The following is a 21,552-nucleotide window of genomic DNA, read 5'->3' as shown; positions in this document are numbered from 1 at the left end:
ACACGCAATATTTACTGCAATTGATAGATAGAAAATAATGCAAGGGGTAAATAGGCAATGTTAACCCCATGCAGAACTTCCTACATGCTCCAGTGCCACAATTATCCCAAGCCCTCTCAAACACCTTTCCAGCAGTATTTTAAAACTAGGAGGCATTCAAAATACCACATGTGTCCACCATTACCACCATACTCTTAACGACGACCTTGGTGACCTACGTTTCTACCTGGTTATTATTCACACTGAAAGCTTGTATGGCATTGAGGTACCAACCGGTGTTGGGCTTTGGGGTGAGCGCGTTTTAAAGCACATTGTGAGATATAAACTCGGAAACTATCAGTGAAAGCTCTGGGGGACGAAGCCGTTCAAGGAAGTGAGTGAACGAATGTGTGGGTAGTAGTAAGATAGCTCATTGGTGGTGATCGGAAAGCTCCAGAGACCCTGTGCATGGCGGTCAGGCTGTCGAGAAAGGATCGGGAATTTGCATGGCACATTTCGGTGGAGGAAAGGTTCCGAGTGGGCAGTTGTAAAATGCAGTTAACGGCTAGAACAAGATCTGTGGTGCGTTTATGGGGATGAGGGAGCTCATGCAGAGTCAAGGGGCCAAGATGCTTGCTCTGCAGACATCCAAAGGCTGTCAACATCTGTATCCGTGTTAAGTCACCTGGAGGGAAGAAAGGAAATCCTGGGACCCGCTTCCTCCCTCTGGCAGCCACACAAAGAGGGAACATGTAAAGCAGGCACAGCTGTGAACAGAACCAGCGTCATCATGCTAGGGCCAGGATGCAGATCTTCCCGCCGACTCCAAAAAGTCCACCCATATTACCACCCCAACATCTGCACCTTACAACACACCCAACAATTCCCATCTGGCTAGGAGAACCAGTGAAGAGAATTCGATAGGATTACTTGTCCTGTGTGCAGCAATCATGTCAACATAAAGCAATAGCGTACTTGTACATATTCTGTCAAAAGTCATTCTGACTGAATGAATGAATGCGGGTTCTTTGTGAGCACATCAAGGCAGCTTCCATACTGCTCCATCCTAAATGCTTTAGGCTAGTAGAGGTCCCTAGACTAGCCCTCTCACTTCCTGTGGGGATGGATTTGGCTACGTGGTAATCCCACACATCAACCAGTCTGGTACGTCACCCGAGTCTGCCCAAAGCACCTTTTTGCGATTGGCTGGCTGGCTTTTGGCCACATCCTTTTCACGTGGATTTTTAGGCTATGCCCTGCCTCCCTCTTTTGCGGCTACGCTTCTGGAACTTGGAGGTGGCAGATCTGTCGACCAGCTAAAGGAGTTTTCCAGACGAGTCCCTCCCGTTTAGCTGTTTTTAAAGCCCTCACCTGGTAATACTGTCTAGTATAGTGGCTTGGCCTTATCCCGGATTGGTTTTTTTGCTGCAACAAGTTCAGTCCGGATTTCTTGGAGACTCCTCACATCTGTTGGCTTGAGCCCAGACTGTGCCTGGGCTGTTTTACAGCTGCATCCCGCTAAAATCATCTACCTGGCTGTGGGTTGCTGCAAGAGTCCAGAAAGATGCTGCAAGTTTATCACTTTTCTGGATCTTCAGTTTGGGGCACCAGCCATTATCTCTACACTCTGTTTACTGCCTTTTGTTTTTCATCCTGTTGCTGGGAGCAGACTATTTGGGTTCTCCCTAGTCTTCTTCAAAGGATCTTTCACTCCCGGATGGAAGTAAGATGTCCAAGGAAGAGCCTTTGTTGTTCTACTGTGCTTCTGGGATTGTCGTTGGACAACCCCGATTACAAAATCTTGAATACAGCACATGTGTAGAAGAGCAGTCTGCTTACCAGATTGTTTTGTGCATCTGGAGACATTTCTGCTCACATGAATACCTACCTTGGGGTCCTATGAAGGGCGATTCCTAACTGTTCTAACTGCAATTCACCGTAGACTTGCATTGGGGGTCCTCCTGTCCTGCAACTGCTTCTCTGGGGTCCATCTCCCGATCTCAGGAACTGGAAATTGTTTTGCTGGGATGTTCGACTCTTGTAAACTTTGGCTAAACTTTATTGTTGTTCCATACTCTGTGGCCTTAATGTATCGTTTTGGGCAACTGGGCATTACTACAGCTATAAGGACCTAGGAGGTCTAAACAGAGTTGTGTTTCAGGCCTTCGGGATTGTAAATCTAATTGTCCTCAGGATAAAATAGTGTTTACCTTGTTAATCCCATACCCTGTCCTAGGTGTTAAATGATGGCCACCAGGTCTAGGGCCTTCCACATCTACTAGGGTTGGGATGCATCTATGTATCTTTAGGACACATCACTTAATTGTGCAGGATACTAGGTACTTATCTACTTGTTAGGGTGCGTGGTGTCCTTGTTCTCCCAACCCCCGTTATTTTATGTTGGGTGCTGCCCCTTGGCAAAGCACTCACATATACATATTTTCCTACTCGCTCCTCCTCCACCACCACCCTGCGCCCCCTCCGGCTTCTGCTCTTTCCAACTCCTCGCTCCATTCCACAGGAACCGCCTCCCCCTCCCCATCCGCTCTTCTCCCTCCTACCCTTCCTTTCGCTCTTTTCTAAAATCTTATCTTTTCCATTCTCCTCCCTAACACCTTTCGCTTCCTCTCCCACTTCTCCCACCGTCTCATGCCTCACCTCTTACTCCTGTACTTCTTTACCCTCCCTTTCCTCTCTACTCCCTTCTACCCAACCTCCTGCTCTTATCTAGTCTTATTCTTGCCTCTCTTCTTCCTCACACCTTCTCGCCTCCCCTCTTGCTTCTGCTTCTACCTCCACTCATACCTCCCATACCCTCTCACACCTCTGTCCCTATCTACTCCCTCCTTACCTCAGCAATAATGTAAATTGTTCCTTGTACTGTTTTCGAGTTGTGATTCAATTGCCATTTCATGCTTGTATTTGTTTTTTGTTCTCATGTAAAGCACTTTGGATTAAAGTGCTATATAAATTCAATAAAATACAAATACAAATATAGCCATTGGTGTTAGGCATTACTGTTTTTCAATATACGTGGTGTCTTTTTAATACAATGATTATGTCTGAAATACTTATCTGAACTGATTTATATGGGTGACTTTATTAAAGTATATATTTTTCAGTAGATCAGCGTAGTGTGTATATTCTAGATTTGTGTGAGTGGACTAGTTGTACCTGCATGTCAACTTACTACCCCTACCTGAGAGCTGCGCCTTGTCGTTCTGACCATGCTACCAACTTTTAAGAGAGGTTTGGCTTCACTTTGTATAGAAATTGCATCAATACCAGCATACAATGCTGGCAGCGTTACCAGTGGACATACCCACAAGTATACAAACACAGGGATTGGGCTACAGCTGGGAGTTTATGAACGGATCAGGCATCTGTGCACACAGACTAAATATCCTGCTGACTCATTTTGAATGAAGGAAAGCGACCTGCTACTGAAGTACAACACCAGTCGAACAGCACATGAACTCATTTGAAAGTTTGTAAAACTGTACTAACAGAAGCAAGTACTGTGGTGGGTAAAATAAAAAAATATTTTAAACCATACAGGGATGCTAGTGTTTAGAGAGGGAAAACGCACCCAGCAAAATATCACACACTAATGATATTAAAATCCACTCTATTAGTCACTGGTGTGAACTATTCACCCAGAACTGTTGCCCCAAAAACATTCAAAGAATTACAAAAAACAAGCACTTAGTTAATACACTTTTGTAATTCTATCAATGTTTTTGTGGGTCACAGTTCTGGGGGAACATTGATGCACATATCTATAGCGTGGATTTTGAATGTATTGGGAAAACTGCATTCACAGATGGAGGAATCCAAACAATGGATCCTCATCTCCAAAATGAGACTGTACAACGAAGTGCAAAGAATAAAACACGCGGTAGAGGGGAAAAGAACCCTGCGATGTTCCAAGATGGAGGCCAACAAATCCAAAGGTGTGTCCAAGCACATTTGTTGGCACAGAGTCTGTGTAGAGGCCGCCACACCTTTATTTTTGTTAGTGTGGTCAGTTGTCCTTCTGGATCATGAGAGCATGAGGCTTGGATGTAAAGTTACATGTTACTTTGGTTATTCTTTTTCCTTGAAAGCACTGTTTTCCTGCATTATCCAGTATGTTGAATTGTTGTTTAAGGGCCATGTAAACTGGAATCAATGTATTCATTGGACTTATTACTTAATATTTCATTTTACACAAAGAGGAAAACAACCTAATTATGAACTCTGAAAGAAGAGGAAAATGCAGATATTAACTGGTAAAACTCTATGTGTCCTTTTATATATCAGGGGATATATAAAAGGACACTATATATATATATATATATATGGATATATAAACAATTCTCAGAATTTGTTTTGTCACTCATCATTTTCACTAACTTTTTTTCCATGTCTCCATTTCCTCTTTGACCACAATGAAAGCACGTGGCTACAAAGTAATTCAACTAGTGACATCTTAGACAAGGGCAGATCAAGGAAGAACGTTGAATCATCCTTGGTGCAATTAAAAGGCAAATGACTGCTCAATGAATAAAGGTATAAACAATCAGAAAGCAAAATTCTAAAGGGCACTAAATGCAACATTACGTACAAATGAATTATGCAATCCCAACACCCGTTTCGAACACTGCAAGATTGCAGACATTTTGCATGAAATACTGTACATGAAGAACAACGGTTTTCTACCAGGCTCACAGAAAATCTACATGAAATAATCCAGATTCTGCAGTCTCCCAGTCCATGATACCTCATGATTTTCAAATGTTTGTCACATATTGCAGCAATATGTGCCGTGATGCTCCAAAATTGGGTATGGCCTTTAGCACTCCAACTCTATATACTATATACATGCTCTCAGAGCAGCAACATACCTTTTCTGCTTATACGTCAGCATGGCTTCTGCAATGGGTAACTGGTAGGCGCAGTTGGCACCAGCAATGTACTGCGTTATCCTCGAAACAACGTCTGGGACTTCCTGAACTGCATGAAGGCAACAAAACAAAAGTGCAAAAAACCAGTAAATGAGGGAACCCCCACAGAGACATCAAGACAATGGTTGAGTTCGGGAATCTTCAATCAAAAATGATTGGTGGGTAAAATCACAGGCGCCAGAACGCAGTTAGCAGCTCTGCTAGGACAGTTTTCCTGAAGTCCAACTAAGGGCTTAGTAAAACCATTCAACTGAGGCAATACAAGAGTCCACTCTTAGTATAAGGCTGTCCCACCTGAGTACATGGTAGCGCAGACAGAGCAGCTAGGCTTATCTTAGGAGGGAGAGAGAGAGGGCTGTAGAATCCGTACACATACAATTGTAATACAAATGATCCAAAGAAACACTGAAACACTGAAACACTTTGTATTGTAAAAATAAAGGATTTCTTTAAATACAGGTAGGCCCAGATAAATAGAGGGGTAAGTAAGCACTAACACATTATATGAAATCACAACATAAAAACACAACACTATACTGAAGGCACACAGACCCAAGTATAGACCTTATTTGAAATACCTAACAGTAGTTCTAGGAAAGTCAAAACCTTTGTATACACATTCCCTATAGGTCACACCTATTCTTGGGGAGTAAAAAACAATGGTTACTTTCACAATTACATTCAATCATGCAAGGGCAATAGACCCTACCAGTTATACACTGACTCTTAGTACAAATCACTTAGTCAACTGGACAAGATACTTTTGGTGAATAGTGGAACACTTATTCTAGGTGTAGTAAAAACCTACAACTACTTTTGTGATAACACAGTTATACTAGGTGAGTAAAACCTAAGGATGTAATATTCAATTACAGGTGCTTTTGAAATCAGTGAAACACAGAGATACGCAGTAACTCTTGTTACTTATTTTTGGATGGCACACAACTAACATAAAGTAAGTAAACCCAACTTACTTTTTAACCTCACAATGAAGGGGAAGGTAAAACCCAATGTTACACTTTACTGAATGACTCAAAGTTATTCTAGTAGGCAACAACCTAATGCAGACTTATTTTGGACGTGCTAGCAGCAAGTCAGAGGAAGCAAGACCCAGTTGGGGGACACTCATACAATTACCCTGCAGGAATAATCTGGTGAAACCAACACTTTACTTTTGGGAAGAGGCACAACCTAATCACAGGAGAGTAAAATACCTTCAAATCTACTTTGTTAGAATGGCAAAACAGTTTCTAAAGAAAGAAAAGAGGTTAACCATACTTTTAAGAATAGTGCATCACACATCCAAGGTTTGTAAGAACCTTTGTAACTGTTCACTCTTGGAGTTACAGTTACCAACCAACTCTTTACAAGTAACTTTTAAACAATTCTTTTCTTTTCTAGGTAAAAGTCCCAATCCCTTGAAAGTCTTTCCCTTATTCTTGGAGTATGAGTGTTCTCAGTGGCAGAAGGGGGGTCACTAGGACTAGTGACCAACAGGCATTGTCAGGATCGGTTCTTTAGTAGCAAAAGTCAGTTCTTTAGGAAAACTGGGCAAACAGGTGAGTACTTTACTTTAGAGTTATAAGAGGGTCCAGGGGTTTAGCAGAACACACTAGCAGGATTCTAGCAGTGGGACTGGGTGCACTGGATGAGAGGCCTCCCCATCACAGAAGACAACCCACAGCTACATAGAAATCCTAACAGGCTTAAAGTAAGTACATACCCAAGCAAACACCGTACCTCAGCATTGAAGAAGATTTTGCAGCAGGAGTTCAGGGTCTGCAGCCAAATACCTGGTCAGTGGATTCCTTGTCGTGGTGACTGAAAACAAGACCTTGGAAGGAACTTTGCAGCAAGGCTCAATTAACAAGGCTCTAGGCAAGGTTTCCCTCGTGGGTGAAAGCGGTTCTGTGGATTTGGTGCCTTTTCAAGTAGCACAGAAGACAGAAAATCGCGGTTGAATTCTCGTTGTTACAAAGGTCCAGCACACTGTTGAGGGGACTTTTCGGACTCGATTCGTGTCTCAGTGAGTTTCAGTGAGATTCGGAATTCTGAAGACTGTGCACCGCACGATGGCTTGAGGTCCCAGGGTATTTGGGTATTGCAGCAACACAAGTCACAGCAACGCGTGGGATGGCTCAAAATGCAGGTCTTCTTGACTCTGGGTCGGGGTCGTAATTTTCGGAGTGCCCAGGTCGATTGGAAGGAAGGGCTACAGCATGCTCCAGTTACTCAGCAGGCTCTCCAGTCGCTCGAAATCATTTCAGCCGCTTTTCCTTCATCATCCTCTTTGGTTTCGGTTCCACTGGTCGACTTCTCTTCAGTTTCCAGGTTTGCAGTATTTATCAGGAACTACAGTACAACCTCTGCATTCTCTCCCCACATTTTACAAGAAGGGGCGGTCTGGTTATCCAATCAGGACAGCCAGCCCTCCACTGGGTTTTGTCCCAATTGAGGCAAGGCGTAAGACAAAGGGCCGGGGAGTTTTGGACTCCTCCCTGGCTTCCTGCCCGCACAGACAGACTGGAGCCTGGGTGGGGAGTCCAGGGTACACCCGCGAAGATAGAATTCACACAAAGGAATTTCCCGCCCTGGATATCTGCGGAAGGAACAAGAAATTACAAACACTAAAATGGCGAAAAAAGAAAACCGGGCCATTTTGGTAAAATGAGCAACCTTAGGTGCTCGTACTGCAGCTGTGAACACAGCCCGCGGTAAAGGTGCACCAGATTAATACAAAGTATCACTGCCACCAGCTCCACCTCACTGATGAGGCCCCACTAGGCTGAAACACGTATCTGGGGTTGCTGTCAGTACTCTTGTTCAGAGGAGAATTGCCTAGCATTTCGGTGCTGGACTGCCGCTGGACAAAGACTGATACGCATGGATATTTCTCCTCTGTGAAAGGGAATGTGAGCTAAATACTTGGTTGAGACTATCCCATGGGCCATCCACCCAAGAACAGGTCAATGGGCTGTGTTTGTGCCGGTAGAGGGACTCCTAGAACCCCCCCTTGTTTTGCACGGTATGAAGTCATTTTAGTGTCTTTCTGCTGAAATGGGCTACCCAATCCAGTGGCATCACATTTGGCGCGTCTCTCCAACCCGGTCAGTCTATCCTTTGGGAAGTTTTTACTCTCACCTTTTAACATCTGCAAAAACCAGATCATTAAAAAAAAGCACCACTTTCTATTGCGGCGAAGGGGGGAGTTCTTGTGACTGTACTGTCTGCGATTCATTGCCGCAACTTACCCCAATGATTGTCATCATGGCATGTGCATTAAGGTTAGTTACTTAAACAGCACTAATGATGCAATATCATCTGGTAGAGGGGTGCACAAAGAAACCAGCACAGATGGGGTTAAGCTCAACATTTACATTTGTAAGTGCAGTACTCGAACAGTACGCATAATGGAATGGTTGCCTTGAAAATAAATGCAGAAAAAAACCTTTGATGAAAGCAATGTCTAGAGAGGGTCTAAAAACATACACCACCGACAAGAACACAATAATCTGCTATGACAGACTCACATTGAACTCTACCACAAAAACAAAAGGATGCTCTGGGCTCAAGACCAGTTATTTACATCAATGCCAAACATTGCATATCGAATTAATTTATATATGGGTACCAATCATCCTACTAGTGCCGTAGTGCGTTGGCAGTATTGATAAACAATTTCAATATATATATATATATATATATATATATATATATATATATATATATATATATATATATATTGAATATCAATTTTATATGATGGTGGTCACAATGCTTTTCTTGTTGACCATCTTTGGGTTTCAACTTGTATAGCACTACCATCACCACAATGTTTTATTTAACACCATCGTTGTTGATCAAAGTTTTCCACCACATTTTCAAACTAAAGAGTACTCACAGAGAAGGTATTTGCACGTTGCGCTTTTTCGAGGCAATTGGTCTGTTATATTACAATGTCAAGTAACATTGCAAAGAAAACGGTGGGGGAAAAAAACAAAAAGAGTGATTTCACTTAGTGTTTTTAGGAAAAGCCTACTTCTATTTGTATCTAATGACTATGGCTTGTGAATTAACTTTACATTATAATTTGAAGGTTTTTGTGGTTTCTATTCTTTGGCCTGCAAGGTGGGCACAATGGTGAACTGAGTCACTCTGTTTGAGGCTAGTTGCCACAGTGGTTCTCTGGAGTTGGCTCTCTGCTCGGAGAGCACCGGCAGTGGAGCTCACGGAGTGGTGAGCCTCCCTGCGGGAGTCATGAGACTTGATGCTGTATCTTCTCTCCTCTGGAGGGAAGTTGAAGTGTTGAATGTTTGAGCAACTGTGGACTGGCCGATAATCGATTAAGTGCCTACTTGGGCAGTGGCAACAGCATTGGGATGACCACCTATCCAGATGGTGGGAGTGCAGGCAGAAGCACCCGAGGCCTGGCAGCTGAAGGCACCATTTAAGGTGCTTCCAGTGATAAATTGGGGTGGGATGGCAGAAAGGTGTTTAACTGATCCCAGCCCACTACATTCCCTGGTGTCCAAAGGACTCAGGCTAGGGAAGAGACCCCGGCCCCCTCCACCCGAGGAGAGTGGAGTAGACACTGACCCCAATCGATGTCAGGGTAAATTAAGGAAGTTCAGCCAGGCCAACAGAATGGGCAAAAATACGTCTAACACCAGTTGCTTCGACCACCTGAGATGGAGTTGGTTTGGTGGGGAAGGCAGGGCCAGTAAGATGTCCCAAATAATGTAGTAAATAAGGGATGGGATGCTGTCTCTGCAGGGCTAGATTTGACAGAATGGAGAAGATCTCATTGTTGCATGCAGACTGCTGTAATAATTCCAAAAGAACATTCAACACCAAGAAAATAATATTTTCATGTAAGGGTGTATTAGTGTCAGTGACTCAGGTTTTCGATCTCTAAAAGACAGAGAACCAAGAACCTGGAAGACACAAGGACACAGGGGGGAGTTATCCAAATTAAAAAAATGGTTGTAGGGCCTACATCAAAATGGGGCAGGCCCGGGGGGGGGGGGGGGGGGGGAGGCAGTGGATCTATTCCAGGAAGGATGGTTGGGTCTCTTATTCTGTAGCAACTATATTGCTGGCAACATCAAAGTGCTGCAGGCAAGCAGAACAGAAGACCCAATGGAGAATGTGCTGGGCTAGAAGCAAGACAAACTGGTCAATCTGGGGTCTGGTGCAGATCCACTGTCTGCACTTGGTGACCTGTGGTCACCATTCATGAAAGAAATGGAATGCCCAGAGGTACGCAGTACGCAGTAATTTCAGATTTCTCAGTTCTTTGGTTCTGTAACAATAGGCATTGGACTATCCGTTGCCAGTGCCTCTTCATCCGTCGTCGCATTAACGTCTAACAGCAAGGCCTCCTCTAGAAACAGGAGATCTTTCAAGCTGTGCCCACCAGGTTGGGGTAAGTGAGCACAGATTAATCGGTTCTTTGTTCACTTGAGAAGATTGTAGGCCCTGGCGGAGCTTTGTCATCAGACTGGTCTTGGCTAAAAGCAGCAGCAGCAGTGCTTCCTCACACTCTTTGGTTTGGCTTCATCTTCTCATCCTTCCAGTTTGTCCCAGGGTTAGACCACGTAAGGGTTCTGTTAAACAGGAAAATTAGTAAATGGAGTGTGAACTCTGCTTCCAAGCAGGAGAGTGCATCCTTTCGAACATTTGTAGACATGGTTCACATCAAATGTTTCCTGAGCTTTCACTCGAAATGTGAATATTGCTCAGGAATCCCAACCAATCACCACTCCGGTAACCAACAAATCTTCGACTCACCTGTTAACGCCCCCCCGCCCCCCAAGATAAGCCGAAGCTAGGACCATATATTGGTTCATTCTTTTCACACAAAGGAAACAATGTTTAGAGGTGTATACCACTGTGAATTCTGATTCCTAACACATGGGATTTTCTCTAGGGCATCCATGACCTAATTTCCGTCCTGAAACAATGAAGCCAACTGCTAACCTCTGGTGCACGATTACGTAGCAGCGCCCCTTTGCAATACCCAAAGCCTGAGAGGCTAAACATTTCTCAGGAGACATCACATTTGCATCTGGTAAACCGCTATGGATGTGGACCTTTGAAGAAAAAAGGTTGTAAATCACACACAAAAAAGCAAATAGTTCAGGGTCTTCTCGCGAGAGTTATAGCTCATAATAATGACCTCATCCTAATGAAAACAACTTCAAAGGAGATCTAGATTTTGGTTGTATTTTCTGATGGAATCCCACAGGAAAACTTCTTAAGAGTAGAGAAAGAAATAACATAGGTTCTTTGTTGGGGCATTTTCAAGAAAAACACCAGCAAAAAGCTCAGACTGGAAAATGCCTCACTTCTACTTCATTGCCACCTAAATGATGGTGACTTTTACATTTATAGCACCTTCTTACGATAGATACTATGTTTTAACTGGTCAACTGAGCACATTGAGCTTTAACGCAAATACCTTTACCCATTAGTCAAGTTTTACTTTATTACAAAGTACACTTTAGTAAAAAACTTGAAAAGCATAATAGTTCATATTACAATGCACATCCAACCAGATAGATGACACATACAAAAAAGAAACAGTTAATGGTGTACATATTTGGCGTACAAAGCTGCTACTTGTGTCTTAAAACATGTGAATAAAGTATCTTACTTGTTGGTTGTGCTTCAAGTTTGTTAAACAAATCCTTCCATGCTGTATCTTGAAAGAAGTTGTTATACCTATAGTCTACAGCACCCAAGTACTTGGCAACAGGATGAGAACCTAAAAGATTCAAGAGGTACAATAAAATATTTGTATGCATATTTTAGTCAATACAATTAAGGCAGTGACCAAGAACAAATCATAAATAGTATATAAAGTACAAAGGTCACAACTTCAGAGGTAGTTTTGTAGCATGATGACCTAAAAGCTGTCTCCATATTAATATACATTTCTGGCCACAAAGAGTAAGATGCCCAGCGATCCTTTTACTAAAAAATCCAGAGTAGTCCAGTTTGCGTCTTTTTTCCCGGCCATTCAGTGAATCTATGGTGGTTAGAATCGCCTGAGGACATCCTCTGGCCACGTCCACTTATTTTCTTTTAAGAAGGGACACATGCATGGATTCGCTATTTAAAACCAGTGACACATGGCAGGTAGAAACATGTAAACAACTAGAGGGTGAAGCAAAAAGGTACACATAAAGGGAAAACATTTAAATAAAATATATTGAACAAATAAAGAATGAAGACAACTGCACTCAAAAAGTATCTAATAAAAAGGTAACGGCTCAGAGGAGTTCCCCATCACGACTGCAAGGAAGGGACTGCTTAATACGTGTGCGGGTATATATATTGCAACAGATGGCCACAAGAACACACTAACTCAGAGAGAAGATGCAAAGGTTTTAATTGGGATTTCAGCATGGGGGCGAACGGCCCACCCAGTATTGCTGATCACCTGTGGGCTTTTCCCTCATTAGTCCAGGAGCCCCAAAAACATCAAAATGATTACTACAGATCGGTAACCCATATTACTAAACATCTGCCAAATTGATTTTGATAGCCTAAAGGCAAACACCTTCTCTCTGTAACTTCAACTGGGAATTCCTAGCTGGATCCCATCTAGGTGTCCCACAAAAATCACAGTGGTCTTAACTGGGTCAAGTGCCCCTCAAACACTCAGGCTCCATTTGCCCTTTTCCTTTCACATCCATGTACTGCCCACCCTGATATTCCCGCTCTGTCTCCCCATCTCCACCTCATGCTCTCTCTGGTATGCGCCTGGCCACAACTCTCCACTCCACTCTCTTCTATTAATCTACTCCCTCTACTCTTCCTACTCAACTTCTACTACACCCCCCTTTCACTGCACTACACCCACACCCTTCTGAACCCACTCAATCACCCTTCTACACTCTCCCCTTCATTCCACTCGCTCACCTTACACGCACTCTCACACCCAAATATCACTTTCTCTCAGCAACCAATACCTCACCTTGCACATGCTCTTGACAATTCTCCATGCTCTGAGGCACCATCTTCCCTCCACCTAGTGTCTTGGTCATTGTCCTCCTCCTCCCTTGACCTCACCCGAACAATACACACTGCCCTTGGCACATTGCCTCTTTGTTTATCTTCATCGAGTCCTTTGGCTTCCCCCATCAGGTGGTGCCCGGTTCAACTGTTGACCCTTTCCCCAGGGGCTGGGTTACAATCCCCAAAGATTAAAAATTGCCTTAAGACCCACCCCCATTTCATCAAAGGGCCTGCCAGCATTTTGAAATGGTGGCCTGATGAAAGCAAAGCCATTCCTGGAGCTCGTGCTCCGCTTAATTTGAATGTCTGCATTGTCGGTGAGATGTGTCGGGCGCTCCCCATCTGCTCCGCTTGCCACCACCTCCCTCTACGCTGGTGCGCTGCCAGTTTGGGTATCCACGGCTAGGCATTGTGACGCATTGCAGTTATTTGTCCCTTGTCCCCAAGGGGGAGCCACCCACCCCACACCCTGTGAGGCTAGGGAGGCGAGTCTGCTCAGCAATACCCTTGCTAAGGGTCAGGGAAGTGGGACCTCACCGGGAGAGACTCCCCCTTTGGGGACAAGGCATCCAATTCCTGTGAGGAACTCCCTAGGCCATCTACCATAGCCACACTATCTGTTGGAACAAATAAAGCCCCATCCGTACTGTTGGTAATGCAAAATGAAATCCATTTGCAAGAGAAAAGGAAGATGTCTCTTTAACAAGAGACAGATACTTAACTGGGAACGGATAGGAGCAAAGGAGGAGAGCCTGGTCTGCAGGGGAAGCCCCTTCCGACATCACACCTTGTGGAGGTGGAGTGAAGGGAAGTCGCAGAGCCGGTAATTTTCAAAGAGGCAGAGAACGCAAGTACGAGACACCAGAAACCCGGTGTGTATCGATGCAGGAAAGGCATTGAGTGGAAGGAGAGAGGAACAAGCTGTCCGGTGGTGGCAGGACGCCCGAAGAACAACGTGGAAACCGCCAGTACAGGATGCAAGGAAAGCTTTTGACCGCCAGTGCAAATACAGAGCAGTAAGCCAACAAAGAACCGGGAACAGGAATCAGACGAGCGAGAGGAACGAGAAAGCACACCCGAGCAAGAGCCAACCCACACCATCATCCCCGGTCAAGAGAGGGTATTACCCAAATTGTTCGAACACAATTGTTCGAATGACCTAATTGACTATATAAAGCAGTACGCCAAGGCAGCGCCCTGAACGACGTGTTTCGCGCTTCCCTGAGTGCTTCATCACGTTAGGGGACTGGAAAAACAATCACCATACATATTACAATGTAGTCCTCCTCCCATTTTGCCTCTCTCAATAAGTCAGCAGCTATTCCTGCGAATCCAGGGCGGCCATATTGGACTAGAGTAAAGTCCCACATATACCCATAGAGAAATATGTATTGGTTTGGAGATTATATATATATATATATATATATATATGTATATATATATATATATATATATATATATATATATATATATATGGGATTCCCCCGCATATATCTAATAATTGACCTTCACAATTTGGTCATTTGTGCAAAGGTCAATTGTGATTCGAACAATTGTAGTTCGAACAATTCGTATACACCAAGAGAGGTACCGGGGGAACCGGGAAAAGCAGGCGGCTTGCGGGGCATCATTTTAAAACCAAGGAAACTCGTCACAGTCCTTAGGACGAGAAAATAAGATAAAGACTGCATAATTAGAGTTATGAAAAAGTAACAAATAACCTGGCCAGGTAAGATGGTTATATTACAAGGAAAGAAATTTGTCCCAGTGATAAGGACGCGAAACTAACACTAAGACTTTGCAATTGGAATTGTAAACCAGTGACGAATAACCCAAGGGTATTATGTGCAGAGAGAGACTTGTCCCAGTCCTAAGGACGAGATACGAAATGAGAAACCAGTTAAGAAAAGAAGTGAGAAGCCTGTAACAGAGGCGTTTAAACAACCCGTGTGGTGAACAAGCAGAGACTGGAAGCAAGCTCCCCGGGAGTAAGGGAAGAAACCCTATGACCTCAGAATTGAAGACAGGACCAAGTCTAACATAAGAATATGTAATGAGAAACGAGAAATAACCATGAATGAACAAGATATAAGAAGAGACATTGCAAGACAGAAGTTAACACAAAGCCAGCTAAAAAGAGTGCAAGATAAACCCACCTCAGGAAAGCCTGAAGAGCATAGTGTGCAACAGGTATGGAGTAAGTGTGTTACTCGACATTCATCAAGGGACAGATAAAAGGGATAGAGACTGGGGCCCTCCCACACTGCGCCTCTGGGGTAGGACTGGCTCTGGGAAACCCTGTGGTAGGCTTTCTGCACCAGGTTGAGAGGGGCTCCCCTCCCCACATGTACTTACCCACTAATCGTCTTTCTGTGGCTTGTTATCTGCTTAGAATCGCATGCTATGCATAGGCCGGCATCCAGTGGCTGGTGCAGAGTATTACATTTAGGTAGCCCAAACAGATGTTCCTGTAACACTATGCCTAGCCTACATGGTTACCCATTTTCCTTCACATGTCAGCGTCCCAAGATTGTTGCTTTTCTATCCTGAGGTACGTGAACAGATGTTTTATCTAAAATCCTCTTTTTTAAATGTGCCATCAGTGTTTTGAAGGAGGCGAGGGTTGGTTGGGCAGCTCCCATTCCCTGTTTGCCCATGGGAGACAAAGCCAGGCCTTTAAAATACTGGCAACAAGTTAAGTTTCACTCACCCTGCTTTCATATCTACTGTTTAGCTATAGCCTCCCCCACCCCCCAGCATACTTCCATGCCTGATATCAGGTAACCACAAGCATCACAACACTTTGCTTCTCCTCATCGGCTTTCCACAGCTGTAACTTGGAATCTAGCCTTGAATTGCATCTAGCTAAAATTCTGAATATAGCCTTGTATTGCATCAAGATGAGATTAGCCTTGTATTGCACCTTACTGAAACTTTTGATCTAGCCTTGTATAGCATCTAGCTGTAATGTTGAGACTGGCCTGGTGTTAGAACTAGTTATAATTTTGATTATAGCCATGTATTGCATCTTACTGTGATTTCAATTGTAGCCTTGTATTGCTGTGATGGATACAATTCTGGCTGGCTGTGGACATAAAATCTCTCCTTTCTCCTCAACCTTCACTGCACCTCTGCTGTTAGAATTCAGCTATCCCCACGATAAACGCGGTCTAGCTGTACAGAACATGTCCCTCTTGCTTCACACATGTTGCACAGCACCGCTACCATTAGAATGCATCTATACCCACGATAAATTCGGTCTAGCTGTACACATAATGTCTCTTCTAACTCCTTGCATATTTCGCCCATCATCTCTGCCATTAGAATGCAGCAATCTTCATGACAGATTTAGTCTAGCTGTAAAGAATGTTTCATGCATGCTCTCCAGATTACCTCTGTGCATCCGTTCGCTTGCCTGCTCAACATAGGTGACTAGCAAGAACTCAGCCACCCCTACCTACCTCCCTATGGGCCAAAATGCATAAACGCATTCTATAAACTTTAGAACGCATTTCCCATATCTGGACTTCGGTCACCCAAGGGCATTCTAACTAAAGCGCGTTGCGACCATACCAATGGTGAAAGGCACTATACAAAAGCCCATTACAATACACATGACAATGTACAGCAATAAACATTGAGGTACAAATCTAGGCAAGGTGAATTTGTAATACTTTTTAATTCATTTTGTTCGGTTGGTATTTGCAAGGAATGTAAGTGGCAAATGGGACATTTGTAAGCACACACGATTATGAAAACTTGTCAAAACATGTAGGATTTTCAAATGCACTTTATTGTGGCTTTAGGGTTATTGCCCAAGAAATAGTTTGGAAACACAGTGGTAAATGGTGCATTTTAAGCACATTACGCCAGAATGTTGATTACCTAGTGGAGCATACAAAAAACACTTTACAGGATGGTTAGGAGTTCTACCTTTGAATTTGGATGATAATTTTACTTTAAAAAAAAAATATTAACACTAACTTGATTGAAATTAACTCATGCAATGTATTAAGTCATGGAACATTTGGCATGCACATCTTGCTTATTAGCACATTATCCAAATGCCATATGTTCAAAGTATCAGACAATATTTTTTCACCAGGACACTGCAATCAGCATGGAATATTTATGACAAACACACATGAATGCATCAAAAGCAAATCTTGCCATTACAAATTAGGCATATGTAAATGATTAAATGATGGAAAGTTGTGGGTTAGGAAAGGTGCTCTTTTTGCACCTTGCCCTCCATAGATTTCTATGGAACCCGATTCTTTTTGCTTGTTTTGAACCCTGTCTTGATTTTTTGGAGGTCAGTAAAGCCTTCTGCTTTACCTTACTTGCACGTTTTGCTAATTCCTGTGGGGAAACAGACTAGTCTCAAAGACTGTCAGTACTAAGAGACTATGTCTATATGAATTCTTGTATTTTTACAATTGCACACATCTTACAGTGAAGTGCAACCCGATACTTTGTATCCTTATAACTTTTGATATAAATGGCTTTTTGGTTACTTTGACAATGTCCCTTGAATAAGCTGGTAGCAGCTGTGTGATGATTTTTACCAATTTTGTGATATTTTTCTTGTGCACTTTTTCATTTACCGCAAATGGCAACTAAAAGGTAGCTAGCACCCAAAGGTGGCTGTGCCACAAGATTATTTTGCTTATTCTTTGGCAATATTGTTCTTTGGCCTTCCTGTCTTCTCAGGTCAGGAAATGCCATAAATGGAAATGGGGCTGTCTGGTTCCAGCCCACATCCTCTGGTGCCTGAAAGTCTGTTGCTGGACGGATGTGACAACCACCCTGGCGCTCTTAATAGTGCAGATCCTTACCATTGGTGGGCTTGGCTGCCAGCCTGAATCTTGCATAAAAGGAGGGCTCATGCAACTGTTCATCAGATCATTGTTGGAACCAAGACTGCTACAAAGAAGCGCAGCCTGCTACTGATCCGAGGACGACACCTGGAGTTGATCAGCATCAACCTCAGCGATTGGCCCAGTGAAGCTGTGCTCCTCCGTCGAATCTCAGAAGACCCTCTTTGGTGCTGGAACCCTTGGACTGAGGGGAGCAACCAGTCTTGACCTCAGCTCGAGGATCCATGCCTTGGGAGCCTTCTGAAGTGTCCCTGGACCACTCAGTGGACTGACCAGCTCTACCAGCTCTCTCTTGGGCTACTGTAAGTGTGCAGAAGTAGACTTGGGACACAAAGATGGCATGCTTGTTGGTATAGACTTATTGAACTGAAGAGAAGAACCATACCTGTCCCTATAACTAAGAGGGGTTTCCCTACCTCAAACAAAATCAAGGATGAAGTCAGAATGTCCATCAATAGTATAAAGTCCACTGTCCCATGTCCTAAACCCATTTCTGTCCCTTACACTTCACCAGAAAACCTATAACTAAACTATATCCGGCTTATAACAGGATGACCCCCCTTCTTCGGGATGCTTCATTTTTTAGGTTGGTTTCCACAGCATACAGGTGAAAAAGCGCAAGTTTATGCTGCAACCCCAATGGTGCGAGGTCAAACAGGACTAAGTCGTCTGCGAAGGCAATCCAATCCAGCATTGCCTTACCTAGCCTCACTGGATTGGTAAGGCCTCGCTGCCACACTATTCATATCCGCAGTGTACAAATTGAAGAGTGTGGGCGCCACCACGCAGCCCTGCCTCAACCCCACAAAGGTATTGACTGGTGGTGTCATGATCCCACCCCTGTCCAGTTGTACTTTTACTGTAGTGTCTGTATGTAGCAAGGCCAATAATTTGACCAACCCGGAAAAGACTCAAGCCGCCAAGAGTTTTTGCCACAGACGCCCTCGGATGAGTGTATCGAAAGCGCTCTTCATATCTATCGAGGCCATATATACGGTGCCCAAGGTCTTCCTTTTAACTGCTGCCCTCATGCGAGCCATCGTGAATGCATTCAGTGGCGTACCCATCCCAGAACGAAAGCCTATTTGGCATTTAGGCAAAAGTTTGTGATTTTTGATCTGAGCTTTAAGATCTCTCAGGAGCAGCGTTCCAAAAATGTTGCTTGGACGAATCCAGCAAAGCTATGGGTCTGAAGTTTAGCTGCTAAAACCTGTCCCCCATTTTATATATTGGAACTATCAGGGATTGTTTCCAGGTGTCAGGTACTATGTGCGTCAAGCACACGTGTTGGAATAGTTTCCAAAGGGGAGGTGTCCATATTTCTCGATTTTGTTTAATAATGAAGGGGACCTGGTGCTCTAGACGGTTTAGCCTTTGTAATTGCCCATGTGACATCCTCCAGTTCACAGGAACATGCAGTGTCTCCATGTTTCCGTACTTCCTAGGGATCCCAAACAGATTCCTTTTCAGACATAGAATATTTCCCCTGTAGGTAATTTACCCACACCCGTTTTGATATTTGAAGTCCCCTGTACTCAGTTTTCCCTAGAGCCCCCTCTCCTCCTTGTTCTTTGTTACTGTAGCATCCCTCCTAATCAATTTCAGTGCCCCTTTATGGCCTGCCAGAATATTCCTCTTCTCTTCACAGAATTCTTTATAGGAGTTAGAATTTTTCAGACATGCTCTAAGTTACACTTTCTTAGCAGTCTTAGCCTTCTGTATTCTCAGGTCATATGGGTTTTTTGTGGGCATTGGTTTCCTGCATTTTACCCTTCTGTGAAAATAGGTTAATGCAGGATAACAGCTTGCTGTTGTAATTTCCAGCTGTTAGTTTAACTCCTCGCTCTGCCATCAAAAGCAATTCCTTCTCCAATATGTGCACACAAGATCTGCATGCCTTCTGGTTCCATTTAATAGACCCTCCTCCCCTTGCTACAGTAGTAAATGCCAAGTGCTGAAGTACCAGATGCATACTTATCTTAAGCATTATGGGAAAATGATCGTTCCCCATAGCCTCTCCTGTGGTTAAACAGTCACTTTTACCATTCAATACCGAGGAGAGAAAGATATAATCAATCCAGGAGGACTTAGTTTCCTTCTTCCATGTGTGAAAGTCTTTCATATTCTCTTCTGCCGGGAGTACAGCTGTAAAGTCCCAGTCTGCAAAGGAGGACTTCCAAAGTTGTCCTGTTTGTACACTCCTAGAATTGTTCGTCGCTCTTCGGTGAATTAACTGCTTTGGCTGGATCTGAACACAGGCAGCATTAAAGTTTCTTGCCACTACATTATTTGGGTTCTTATATCTCCCAAACCAATCCCTAAACAGCGTATCCAACACACTCACACCATAGCCTGTTTCGTAGATTGGCTCCCATAAATATTCACAATCAGGAGATTGAGCTTTGGCTGTGAAGTGGCAATATGTACCGCCATTAAGTCCGGTGATTCAACCTAGACCTCACAATGTGTGCAGGCGCAACATAGGTCTACGGCCACTGAAAGCCCCCCCCCCCTTTGTTCGACTCTTTGCACCCTGTGTGACTGGCCATAGTTTCCTGTAGTAGTTTTGCCATCTCGAGTAACGCCATGGTGCATCTTGTCAATTTTTGAAAGCCACACTTATTCCAGGATGTTATTTTTATGTCTGGATTTTCAAATGGTGCTGCTGGCTTAGTTTCACCTTTTAAACATTTGGATTGCCCCTTCCAACCAAGCCCATTCATCTCCATTTGCAACTGCACCTGCAGTACCCTGTAGCATTCCCAATGTACGTGGTGTCATTTCCTCCCTTTGTGGCTTTGGGTTTAAGAAGGTATCTATTTCTTCTGGTGATGTCAACTCCACCAGACAAACCCACAAAGTCTTGAGGGCATCGCAGTTGCTACAAATCATCTGAGCAATCCGGTTTGATGCAAAATAACAAACTGATCTTTCCACACCTTTTTTCGGGAAGGCTACTCTGGGGATGGCATCTGATCGCAGCGCTCTTAACTGTGGAACAGCCTGAAACCCTCTGATTAGGTTTCCTCTATTCATGTTTTCCTTTAGGGCAGATTTCCACCCCATTTCAGTGCCATGAAAGATGTTTTGGTTCTTTTTAGTGATGTGGTTTTTATGACCCAAATCATGTGATGATTCACAACCACCTCCCTCAGGCGTCAACTTACCACCCTTTCCCACAACACCCACGTTTACTTTTTCTGGAATAGGGACCATTGGTAGAGTACTTTCAGGGTTTCCCCTTTGCCCTTGATCTGTTTGAGGGATTTCCGACATCAGTATTGACTCCCTCACCAACTCATTTACATCATTCTCCATGGTGTTTATATCGTCTATGCCAATATCTTGGCTTTCCAGATAGGTAGTTATTTTGGACTGCTTTATTTTTGATTTCCCATTTGCTGCGGCACCTTTAGTGGTTTTTGACGCCTTTTTTGGTTGATTTCCTGTCTCCTTTTCTCCTAAGGAAAAGGCATCCAAAATTATTTTTGAATTGTTACGTTTATTTATATTTGATGCCGGTAGATTCTTGGTTTTCTTTTTTGTAGATTTGCTCTCCTCTTCTGTCTTTTTTCCTTTACCCATCCATTTTGTTCCTTATTTGGGAACATATTTTCTAATACCACCTCTGGTATGGGGTCCTGTACCAGCTCCACCTGATTGTCTTCTCCTTGGTCTGCTGTATTTAAATGATCACAGAGAGGTGTTGGCGAGTCCGGGGTGAC

General features: G+C 43.6%; 1 protein-coding gene across 3 annotated transcripts in view; it reads right to left on the bottom strand.

The window, feature by feature from the left end:
* PACS2 (phosphofurin acidic cluster sorting protein 2) overlaps window positions 1–21,552 on the bottom strand; it is a 1,334,790-nt gene that overhangs the window by 173,349 nt on the left and 1,139,889 nt on the right. For all 3 annotated transcript variants that reach the window (XM_069638734.1, XM_069638735.1, XM_069638736.1), the window contains 2 exons: window positions 11,581–11,691; window positions 4,866–4,974 (listed from right to left, as the gene is read on the bottom strand). In XM_069638734.1, coding sequence (XP_069494835.1) covers window positions 4,866–4,974; window positions 11,581–11,691 — 220 coding nt within the window. The remainder of the gene's footprint in view (window positions 1–4,865; window positions 4,975–11,580; window positions 11,692–21,552) is intronic.

This window comes from Ambystoma mexicanum, chromosome 14 (genome assembly GCF_040938575.1).
Source record: "Ambystoma mexicanum isolate Mex_15411 chromosome 14, UKY_AmexF1_1, whole genome shotgun sequence".
NCBI lineage: Eukaryota > Metazoa > Chordata > Amphibia > Caudata > Ambystomatidae > Ambystoma > Ambystoma mexicanum.
The sequence above is the reverse complement of the archived record's forward strand: the minus strand, read 5'-3'. Positions and strand labels throughout refer to the sequence as shown.